The sequence below is a fragment of the Macrosteles quadrilineatus genome, unplaced genomic scaffold (assembly GCF_028750875.1).
Source record: "Macrosteles quadrilineatus isolate MER2022 unplaced genomic scaffold, UCM_ALF_1.0 Scaffold_2__2_contigs__length_208266976, whole genome shotgun sequence".
NCBI lineage: Eukaryota > Metazoa > Arthropoda > Insecta > Hemiptera > Cicadellidae > Macrosteles > Macrosteles quadrilineatus.
In genome coordinates this window covers 148,733,306-148,745,841 of record NW_026542595.1, presented here as the reverse complement: position 1 = coordinate 148,745,841, position 12,536 = coordinate 148,733,306, and the positions used below count along the sequence as shown (strand labels likewise).

Genomic DNA, 12,536 nt, shown 5'->3' with positions numbered 1-12,536 from the left:
TCTCCAGCAGAGACTTAAATGGGACAAACCAACTCGAAACCTGCAAGTGGGGGATCTGGTGTTGGTCCATCAAGATACACCCCCTATGTGCTGGCCTCTTGCCAGAATAACTAATGTTACCCCTGGAAGAGACAATATTGTTCGAGTCGTCGAACTCCAAACCCAACATGGGACCTTCACACGTCCGGCTGTTAAGATCTTCTTGCTGCCGTTTCTGAATTAAATTGATTAGTTCACCATCAGAATGTACATAGTATAATATAGTTCTTAGTTGTTAAGCTATTCTCATTTGATATCAATCTTGATTTTGTTGTACTTGATTTTGTTGAATCCTTACTGATTCAAAGCCGCCGGTATGTTAAGTTTTAACTCAACGATTTTCAATGTTTGCTGTTAGCATAAAAAATTCTCATTTTGCGTGGTTGGCAAATCTGTTTTCACCTGTTGACGAAGTAGCCGGCGTCGGTAGCTACTAAGCGGAAGAGTAAAAAATATGGCGTTCGCGGTGTAACGTTTAGACGCGACGGTCGGTTTCTAAACTTCTAAATTTCTAAACTCCGAATTTAACAAATATTTTAGTTAGAAACACTTGAGAATCATGTTTATACTGTATTTAATATACATGCACATTTCTGGAAATAAATACAAATTTTAGTAAAGGGCACAATGAATCTAGTTAACACTTTTACTCCCATAGGCCCTAAACCAATGTTGAAAAAATTATCATCCCGAACATAAACTACAAACTGGTTCCAGCAGTTCACTTATTTCAGACTTAAAAAAAAAACTTAAAACCTTAGCGGGTATAATCACCTTCCATCCACGGTGAGTGTTCTTCTTGAGCACCTTAAGGTCAGTCAGAGAGAGAATGGGGTGAGGCAACATCAGACGATGGCACTGCTTAGCACTCGGCTGTAGGATGTTATCTTCTGGACCAATGGGACACATCAGTGACATCACTATCTTCTCACGGAACGGATCTATGGGGGGGTTGGTCACCTGGAAGTTTCATTGCAAATTACAATACTTAATTTTATTTATCGGTTACAAATAGCACAATTGTTGATCGTATTTTAAATTGTCCTTGATTATCATTTAATTTCTTGGTTATCATATTATTGCAGCATCGAGATAAATAAAGTACCAATAGAAATGTTATTAGGAACTGAGTATTGTAGAAGTCACAAAGCAGTTCACACTAAAAGTAAGACTTTAATTTTGTACACACTTGTCTTTGAATTAGGGATGGACGGGTCCCGAAATTTCGGGTATTTTTCGGGGAAAAAATATTCCCGATTATCGGGACGGGATTACATTTGACTCGGGAATTTTTCGGGACGGGATTTGGTCCGATCGACGGCGATTTTTCCGCTTCGCGGGTTCCGATAACGCCGTTATTGCGAGCGATAGGTCCGCGAACGCAGGAGACGAAGTCATTTCGACGATTACGCCGTGACCGCGGAGTCATAACGACGATCGCGCCGTGGCCGCGATTATTGGACCGACGATCGCACCGAGATCGCGAGTCATAACGACGATCGGGCTGTGACCGCCTACGAGTCATACCGACGATCGCGCCGATACCGCGAGTCATACCGACGATAATGCCGTGACCGCGAGTCATACCGACGATAACCCCGTGACCGCGGAGTCATACCGACGATCGCACCGTGACCGCGAGTCATACCGACGATAATGCCGTGACCGCGAGTCATACCGACGATAACCCCGTGACCGCGGAGTCATACCGACGATCGCGTCGTGACTGCGAGTCATACCGACGATCGCGCCGTGACCGCGGAGTCATGCTGACGATCGAGCCGTGATCGCGAGTCATACCGACGATAATGCCGTGACCGCGAGTCATACCAACGATAACCCCGTGACCACGGAGTCATACAGACGATCGCGCCGTGACCGCGAGTCATGACGACGATCGCGCCGTGACCGCGGAGTCATGCTGACGATCGAGCCGTGATCGCGAGTCATACCGACGATAATGCCGTGACCGCGAGTCATACCAACGATAACCCCGTGACCACGGAGTCATACAGACAATCGCGCCGTGACCGCGAGTCATGACGACGATCGCGCCGTGACCGCGGAGTCATGATGACGATCGAGCCGTGATCGCGAGTCATACCGACGATAATGCCGTGACCGCGAGTCATACCAACGATAACCCCGTGACCGCGGAATCATACCGACGATCTCGCCGTGACCGCGAGTCATACCAACGATCGCGCCGTGACCGCGAGTCATGACGGCAATCGCGCCGTGACCGCTAGTCATGACGACGATTGCGCCGTGACCGTGAGTCATACAGACGATCACCCCGTGACCCGCGAGTCACAAGTTTCTATAGGTACATGTAAATTGTTACACATTTTTTTGTTTTTATAGATCAGTGCCACAAATGGTTAAAATTGATTTCGTATGTCTTTTTTGGTAACTCCAATACAGTACTTTCTTTTATGTACAGAAAAAAATCCCGTCCCGTCCCGTCCCGAAAATCGGGAAGGAAATAAAAATCCCGTCCCGTCCCGTCCCGAACTAAAAATTCAATCCCTTCCATCCCTACTTTGAATTCCAGTAATCAGCTATGCCTTATTTCTAAAAAAACTGAGTGTTTAAGGTATAAATGATGAATATTGGCACAAATTTACCTTGAGGAATGAATAAAGTTATTTAGTGCAAATAGCTAAGAGCTGAAGTATAAAGGGTGAAATTTACACAGTTATACCTGGGCAAAAAGTTGCTTGAAATAGTCATAGAGCAGTGGCTGGAACTGTGAAAGACAGGCCAGAGGCGCATCATTGCCCATAGACCCCAGGGCTTCTTTCCTGTAGACAACGATACAGAAATTAAGGTGAGTAGAAATATTATTTATTATCTACACTAGAAAACACTACACTGAACCAATATAATGATAAGTAGTAAAACAGCTGAATTGAATTGCAATGACTAGTACATTGAAAAGAAACATTATAACTCCCTTAGTAAAATTTAGGCGGTTTTAGGGGAAGTAATTCCAAACTGCTCAAAAGATGGTTTTGTCAGTTTGGTAAACTTAATAATATAGAGCACATTGCCCCATGTAAAGCTGACTAAACCCACATAAAAAGTTCTTCTTGACCAATAAAATAAATTTTTGCATTTGCATTTCTTGACAGTAAGTGAGGTAGACTAGGGAAAGACCGACTGACCATACTGACTAAAGAACTATGGGACTCTCGATGTTAGAGTTTGGAAAATGATTTTCAGAATTGCCAGCTTGTTATGTTTAGGGTTTTGTAGTCAGCAGTCATAGAAAATGGTTACTTTCTACAAAGAGAGATGAATATTCACTCATTCAAGGGGTTGATGCAGACATTTCTAATCATAATGCAACGAATTAGTGAGGTGCACTCAGGCATTAGAATGATTTTCCTGAGAAAATTGTCCTTTTTTAGCTCTGTCATTACTTTTCCGTCTCCCATGTTTATTTTTGTTTCAGGTCTTCTGGTGTTTGAGGTTTTCCCCAGACGGCCAAAGTGGACCGTAGTCTTGCTTGAGCACCGCTTGAATACATTGTGCGCTCCTAACATTCAATCGTAATTATTTTCTTTCAGGATTTGTTGTACTAACTATACAGTTCTGTATGCTTTTTATTTTGTGATTTTTCCAGCCTTAGATGGGTTTGTGTCATCTTGTCATATTACAGGTATTCTCACCTGTACTTGGAATCAGCTTGGATCCCAAAACGTCTTGATACCTCCTTTTTTTTACAACCAGCCAAAATTCCTTTACATAAACTCATCACCAAAAACTTTGAAAGAATATTTACTTGGTGCGTATCATCGGCAGCAGCAGCATGTTGATGGTCTCGATGGTGTAACCAAACAGGGAGAGTCGTCTATCGCCACCCCAGATACGAGTTAGGTCGTGCTCTGTGAGTTCATCCTTCAAATCTCCGTTGGACACTGGAACGACCGGTGACTCAGGCACGACTACGGATGATGCTGCTCGCAACTCCTCCATAGTTATCTGTGAACACCGACAGTATTGTGAGTTGAATCTTGTAGCTTGTGACATTGGTGTAACACATTTGTATCCTTTGACTTTGGCAATGAGACATTATTTCCAACACAATTTAAAGGATTATTAAGGTTTAGTTAGAGTTATCTTGGGTTTGGAAATCTACAGTAGATACCTCACCAGTTAAAAGTGGAACCTCTTCTAAACATCATTGGGAAGACCAAGATTGCAATAGTTGACAGAATAAACAAATAATAATTAATCATTTATCAGGTAATACCTAGGGAATTAAATTATTAAACAGTCAGTTGTAAGTTATTTGATAGTTGATGGTCTCGATTAAATCAAATCGAACACCAAATCAGTGAAATCCGTAGTTTGATTTAAATCTTGAATTAAATTATCAAACGGTTAAGACAATTTTGATGGAAAACACATGGAATAATAAACTATTTACAGAAATGAACCGGTGGGAACAAAGTAATCCATGGTAGGACCTACTGTTGGTTAATGAACTGCCACTGAGATGAGCGAACACGATAAGAATAAGGTATAGGAATACAGAGGTGGGAGATTCAGCCCCAAATTTGGATGGCTAAATTCACTGCGGTGTTTTACTTAGAGGAGTATACGTGCATCTTGTCATCATAAATTCTATGGTTGGACACAGCATAGCAGCACCAGAAAAATTTGTTGTTTAACAATCCCTGCATGGTGGCGGATAATACAAAATGACTGTCAACCATAAGGTTACAATTTGAATTTACATGTTTTTAAAGTAAAACAACATTGTAGTATGTGAAAGCAGAAAATGTAGTGGATTGTGTCACATAATTGTCATTTTGAGAAAATATTGTACCTAAATTGATTTTGCGTACTTTGATAACCCTCAAACTGAAAGCACCTTCATGAACATAGAGTGGGATTGATAAAGTAATGAGTCTAAAGGCAACTATTAAATGACCGGTTTTTGACAATTTTACGAGAGATGCTTGTCAACTATTAAATATGAGTGAGGAAGTTGTAGAATGAAGGAGTCTACTTTTTTAAGGGTGGTAATAATGCTGAACTGTACTTGAGCGATTGATTCAATGGAAAAACACAAATTCAAACTGCATGCTTTTGATGGAACGTATTTTAAATTTTCTCTCCTCTGTCCAATGCAAATGCATGTGTATGACTTTATTTTCAGGTTCAAGCCGAAATGCAGGCCAACATGTATGGAATAGTTTATCACACACAATAAATCTAAGTAACTACTTCAAACTTTCCACTCAATCTACAAATTCTACAAATAAACTTAAAAGAAATCTGTGGATGATCATCACAATATACAAACATAAAAATGTTGGTTTGGTATATTTTGGGAAGAGAAGTGTTTCATGAAAGTCACATCAAATTGATATTTTTAAGGAACAAAAAAATGAAGACCAAGAATTAAATAAAAAGGAAAGGAAACAATTTGTCATGCTTGGACTTCTAAGTATGTTTGCATTACAAATGTTAAGTTTCTCAAGATAAGAGGCAAGTCAAATGAAATTAGCAACTCTTATGGAAATTAATTTGAGATTAATACTTGAGTAGCATTTTAGAAGGCCAATCTAATTATGAGAGGGTCAAATTTAAGTATATTCCCTCAAAAAAATCATTACAATTAAACAAATCAACAGCAAATCTATTTTTTACAGATCCAAAAAGTCAACAGTTTAGTTATTGCATTAACCAGGAACAAAAAGGTTTTGGCTAAAATAAAAAATTAAAATTGTCACCTAATTTCAAAAATTGTACTTGGGATGGTGGTCCAACCACACTGAAACTGAATTTGGCAATTTTGGTCATCATCTCGATCTCAGGGGATTTAAAAAGTCCAAACATGAGTTATTCTAAAGGATACAAAAAACCAAAACCACACCTCCACCACATAACAGGCAAAACTAGCAGGCTTTTTGTAAACTCACCATCTGCGGTCACCAGCACAGCAATATAGGAACAAAATATAATTAGTTAAATTATAAGAAAGTAAAGGTTAGCAGTTTTAGGTTGAGAATAATATTCCCCTTAATATCCACTGTCATTCTTGAAACATTTTAAGAGGAATAACATTATTTTCAAAAGGTATAGTTTTTATTTTCTTAGGTACAATATAAAAAGATCATTCTTGGTTCAAACGTTATTAGGAAAGGGAAAAGAAGAAGAGTTATTCAATCTTGACTCATAACATTTAAATCCCCCTCATATTTCTAACATTCCTATGAAATTGAAAAATTGCAAGCGGTGTATCTTTTTTTATAGGATACATAGCATAATCAACCTACTTTGCAAACAAGAAGCCAAAATTGCAGCTTACAGTACTTTTCAATCACAAGCAAGCATAATAGTTTATTGTAGAAATTGCACAATATAAAAAGCTACAGAAATTAATTGTTATTGACTACTCTTAGAATTGATATTTTTCAAAATTATATTTGAGTTTTAACTTTAAGACTGCAAAGAGTTAATATGTAAATTAAAAATTAATATGTAAATATATTTACTTGTGCACATATACATTGTTAGCTAAAAATGTATAGGCCCTAAATATATCATAGCAAATTGTGTCATACATTCCGTATACCAACAGTTCTTGTTAGTTTGTATTGTGTTTTTGATTAGTCAATTAGTATATCTATGTTTGCACTTGCATTGAATTAAGAGACAAATTTTGAAATTTTTTAGTTGGATTAAGCTTTCTGTGAAAACTACAGGGAAAAATCATTCAATTACTTATTACAAAAAACAAAAAGGTTGAAATCCTGAGCAAAAATGCCTTCTTGAGCATTGTTAACCTTTGCTTAAAATATTTTTAGAACCACAATTTGTTAGAATTTGTTCCAGTATTTTAGGAATTCTAAAATTACTCATAATAACACATTTCAGATCTCAACAAGTAATTTAACTGTAGAAAAAATTGTAAAAACTTTACTGAAATACCATATCACACACCATTTGAAAAACCAAATAGTGAAATAACCTAACCAACAGAACAATTTCCACAACCCATTGCAAGTGTAAACTCTTTGCATTGAGAAAATTGCTGTAAGAGTGTTAAAGCCACAAACTCAGCAGACAATGCTAAGCCTAATGCAGTAATTACCTCCTCTTTGAGCCATTCGGAGTGCGGACGACACTTGGCAATGTGCATCTTCAGCTCAACATCCTGGATGATCCTCTTCTCCTGGGTATCTACCAGCAGCATCCTGCCTGGCTTCAAGCGACTCTACAAATCACAGGTGCAAGTTAAACACAAGTTTGGAGATATAATAGTATATGGCTTCTAACCAACATCATCATTAACCTATCCTATAAGACTCGTTGAAGATTCAGACCTCTTGAATATTCTTTAAGACCCCTATTAAACTTTCGGAATACTACCTCAGTTATGTTCTATTACTAAAAAATGTACCTAATAACCTACTACCTACTAGTGTTTTTTGACTCAGTGTACATCATGATTTTGGCTAAGGAAGCCAAAACAAATAAAAAATCTCAATCACCAGACGTAGTTTCCATTGCAGAGCATACAGTCTTAATTAGGATGAAACAAATATGGAAGGAAGGTCCGAAAAATAACCCTTGGAAGTTCATTGGAGAGGATTATTAGATTTTAGGTTAGAACAGCACAAACAAACCTGAAGGTATTAAAAGTTCCACCAACCTTGAGGGACACGTTCTCCGGCTCTGTGTCATAGACTCCGACCTCTGAAGCCATCACCATGATGTTGTCCTTGCACACGTAGAAGCGAGAGGGTCGTAGGCCGTTGCGGTCCAGGATGGCGCCGACATACCGGCCGTCAGTGAATGTGAGGAGCGCCGGCCCGTCCCAAGGCTCCATGGCGCACGCCGCCCAGTGGTAGAAGTCTCGCTTCTCCGCCGGCATCGTCTGGTCGTTCTGCCATGCCTCGGGTACCATGGTCATCACAGCCTGTGGCATTTTTAGATTAGATTTGAACGCAATTGACAAACCAGGGTGTGAATTTTAAGGCGAATAAGACTGGAGGATGAGAGTAGAATAGATAAGATGATAGCTTTGTTACTTACTAAGATAAGCGCTGGTTCTTTAACCAGGATCAGTTAGTGTTTATTTGTGATTGTTGAAAGTAACCTAAAATGCTGCAAAACCTTCTTTTTTATATGTAATCTGTTGTGACATTTCTCTTTATAAAAAAATTGGGTTTTAAAAAACAAGTTTTTAAAAATCTATGAAAATATTTTTTCAATTTATTGAGGTGTTAAAATAAGTAGGAGAGGTGTAAATAATTACACACCTTGATGAGTTAATTTGACAAAACCATTAATGCATTGACAGTTATAAGGTATCAATTTTGTATGTTGTATTGAAACTTCTGGTACTCTGAAATTAAATAATGCAATCATCTCTTAACTTATTTAATACCTTGAGCTAAGATATACTTGAGCTAAACTAAAAATGACACATGGACGGTAAAATAAACCCTCAGTGATTCCCAAATACACAATCTGACAAGGACTTTTCTAGGGAAGTATAGCAGAAAAACACAACTTGTCAGTTTTACTTATGCTTTAAAAAATTCAAAATAAACACAGAAGTGCATCTACTTTGAAACTTAAAACTTTTGTTAGAGAAACCTAAGTAAAAAAATAATTTTTGGGGTAACAATATTTCAATAAGTAGTGTTAACTGCAAGAAGAAAAACAGACCGGTCTATGTTGTAACAAACATTTAAACAGGCTTGCAAATGGTCTGTGCAGCCAATTGGTTATGGTGTTCCCTTTAAATCTGAACGTCACTGGTTTGAATCAAATGGGTCGATTCTGAACCCAAATGACATTATTTTTATTGAGCTATCAATTTATGATGCTTTCAAACAAAAACTTGAAAATAGATTCAAGACCAGGGGTGTAATTACAACCTAAAAACATTTTTTTAATGAATTTAAATGAAATGAAAATGCTTCTTTATTGAGGCGAACTTAGGACCACATGGTCCTTTCTTACAGTTAACCTCTTAACCTCAGTAAATGCCACGTGTTAAAAGACACGTTTTTTACCTCAGGTAGGTCTCGTTTGCCGGCCATCACGATGAACTCCAGCACACAGTCTAGAGAGCCGGAGTCTGAGAGGTTAGGTTCCACAACAGGGTATAGAGACTGCATGTCCTCAATGTACGGACTACGCATTACTCCCTCTCTGGCCTTCATCAGGTTCACGTTGCCTCGTAACGTGTTGATCTCTCCATTGTGCGCCAACATCCTGACGTCAAAAGGGTTATAAAAGAATTGTCGGTGATATCTAATTACTTTGGTAAATCTTGATTTGTCAGAACTCAAAGTTTTTATACACTGGTTGGCAATTGATTGATATTCAAAGTTGAACCAAAACTAAAGATATTTTACAGTTCAAAAAGTATCCCTACTACTAAAATGAGTTGAAAGATGTACAACAAGATAATTTAGGGTGAAAATTATATTAAAGTAAATAATAGGCTTTTGTAACCAACATAGTTTGAAAAATTGGCAAGTATAAACTAAAATTTTAGAGATTTTACATACATATTACTTGGGTTTCATGGTGAGAGAGCCCAATTTAAAATTTGTTTTTAAGATTTCTTTGGGGTAAAACTAGTTACATTAGCAGTGTTTTTTAATAAATTAGGTTAAAGTAAATGTTAACTGTGGGGTCCCGCCCAAAAAGGACAATTTTACCAATACTGGTATGGTAACTAAAGATTAATCGTTTAAACTATGAAACTGTTTTTTTTTAAAGCCAAAACCAAGAAAACTGCCAAAGGTCACACATCAGTTCAGGTGCCAATAACTTTTTCCCCATCTACATATCAGTAATAAACAGGTTTTACAAATATTTTTTGTTCTGCATACTGTGTTTATTTCACAGTATGTATTCAAGTTATGAGCTGGAACAAAAAGCACTATGTTTAAATTTTACCAATCATAATCATACACATAATTATGCACACTCAGGATGTTTACTAACCTGAGTGGATGTGCTCTCTCCCAGCTTGGGAAAGTGTTGGTGGAGAACCGGGTGTGAACCAGGGCCAAGTAGGTGTCAAAGTCTGGCGACTAGAAAAGTAAACAAATAACATTACTGTGTGTGACTTAGTAAGTCATCTAAATAACATATTGACCTTTTAATTACTTGAAAACAACAAGCTGTCAACGCTGTGTTGGTTGAAGTTAACTAGACAGCTCAAATTCTATGGGAAATTAGTTGCTTTGCAACGGGGTAAGGACATAAAAGAAGAGAATAGTTTGGTGATAAGTTACTTTTCCTACAGTTACCTAACAATGTACATGTTCTCTCACTGATTTGAGAAAGCAATGTGGCCAATTTGCTCAATCTAATTACTTTGTCTCTCTCCAGATTTACAACATGAAGGCACGGAAGTGGCCAATTCGCTCATCAGTGAGAGAATGTCTCACTCCAGATTTGCGACGTGAAGGCACGTTTCTTTAACAATTTATTTGTTTTATGGTAACTGTAGGAAAAATATAATGTGCAACTTGAGTGCAAAGTGCAACAGCCTCACTCGAGAAACCATTCCTCACTCGCCTACGGCTCGTGAGTAAGGATTTCTCTCAAGTGAGGCAATTGCTCATCTTGCTCACTAGTTGCACAAATAAATATATACAACCACTATTGATTATTGAGATAAAACTCAACCATGCCATTTAGTTATATTAGATTCTCTTTTATTTATTAGTTTAATCAGCTTTATGGTAGAAATAAATGAATAGGTAACTCAATACAAATTAAATTTAAAAACAAACTAGATTGGCTTATTGGTCGAAATTCAGAATTATCTGTTGAAAATAAATTAATTTTGAACAAAATTATAATGAAACCTATTTGAAAGGAAATACATACATGCTTGTATACAGCTCTGGGAACCTATTTGAACCCTAACATAGAAATAATTCAAATATTTTAATCCAAAATACGAACAAAATAATTTACAAGCACCGTGGTATGCTCAATTAATGATATACATTAAGATACAAAATTGCCTTTCATCAGGGGGAAAAACCATGTGAAAAATATCTAAATTTTTTATATATTTTATTTTTGAATTTTTTTTTTAAATAAAATATGAAAATCCATCTAAATTTTCTAGGAAGTAAACCTTCATGATACTAGCGAAGCTACTTTTAAGCTTAAAATAATTCATCCAATTGACTTTCCAAATATTTTTTAGTTAAAATTTGTTATAAATGCTTTGTTTTGTAGCCTATATAAACACGTCTAATTTACTTAATGTTCCAGTAATAAGAACAAATTGTAAATGAATACTTTTGTAAAAAATTCAAACAAAGCAAATGTAAGAAGACCAAATATACACATTATGGTTTTTAAATTTGCTGTCATTAAAACTAACTAATATTTCCTTACCAAAGCTTCTCATTGAACTTGGGACATCAAGTGGACATCAGGAGTGATTTTTATATGTCGGGGGGTCAAGTCAACTAAATGAAATGTTACACTTATTGACAATTACACAATAGAATGTGACAATTTAACTTTATGGCCTGGGATGAATTAAATAGCAGTTTTGGTCCAACGAATGATTTGAATGTGGCTAACAGCCAATATGGCACTATCAAAAGACGATTTACAATGGTTCAGTTTTTAACTACTTCACAATTTAACCCCACCGCTTAGGAATGTGTAGAATGAAATAGTAATGTACACAATCCTTTCACATTGGATATTGCCATCAACTTTTAGTTACTGAAATTGTTAACCTAAGGACCATCGTTTTCATTCACAAAGAACGTATTTGAATGAGATACAAATAATATTTTCTCCTTCCATTTTGATACCATAATGGGCTATGCGACTCAGGTATGTATGCTGTAGTCCACAGTAAGATGTTTACTTTTAGATTTGCTAGGTAAAAAATTGTGTGTATCCAGCAGAAATGAGTAATTTACATCAGCATGCTCTTACAGAGGTTCAATTCAACTAGGTTTTTATTCTAAAACTGTCTAAGGCTTCAACCTGGGGATGGACAGACTGCTTTTATTCACACTCAATAATATGGAAACTGTTGTTAGCTCATTGAAGCTCTTTGGTCACTTGATAGTTTGCGCCAAATTACTATATGACAAATATATCCACAACTGTCTTGACTCTACCTTGAGATCAGTGAAGTAGCGCCACAGCTGATCTGAAGTGAACTGTCCCTTGTATACCACAGTTCTGTTGGACAAAGAGCAGATGTAGAACCTTACTCCTGGCTTGGGGATTGTATGGGTAGCTCGCTTACGTAGCACAAACACCTGCAACAAAAAAGGTAACCATCAATAAATGGTAATTAGCAGTCCAAATGCCTTAGAAATAATTCAAACTGTTAACAAATACACAATAGATATTTGTACCCAGCACAAACATCTACATCATAAAATTAATTGTCTAAAACTGATCATACACCTTAGAATAATAATAAGGGTTGTGCATCACAAACACTTTTAACATAAATACAA

The 12,536-nt window shown here is 36.9% G+C and overlaps 1 protein-coding gene across 1 annotated transcript in view; it reads right to left on the bottom strand.

Moving 5' to 3' along the window:
* The window catches only part of LOC128983935 (uncharacterized), a 78,006-nt gene that overhangs the window by 28,384 nt on the left and 37,086 nt on the right, over positions 1–12,536 (bottom strand). Inside the window, exons 6-13 of the mRNA XM_054403211.1 lie at positions 12,189–12,332; positions 10,027–10,115; positions 9,084–9,285; positions 7,712–7,978; positions 7,151–7,273; positions 3,827–4,026; positions 2,744–2,843; positions 814–999 (exon numbers count right to left, since the gene is read on the bottom strand). Of these exons, the coding sequence (XP_054259186.1) occupies positions 814–999; positions 2,744–2,843; positions 3,827–4,026; positions 7,151–7,273; positions 7,712–7,978; positions 9,084–9,285; positions 10,027–10,115; positions 12,189–12,332 (1,311 nt within the window). The remainder of the gene's footprint in view (positions 1–813; positions 1,000–2,743; positions 2,844–3,826; positions 4,027–7,150; positions 7,274–7,711; positions 7,979–9,083; positions 9,286–10,026; positions 10,116–12,188; positions 12,333–12,536) is intronic.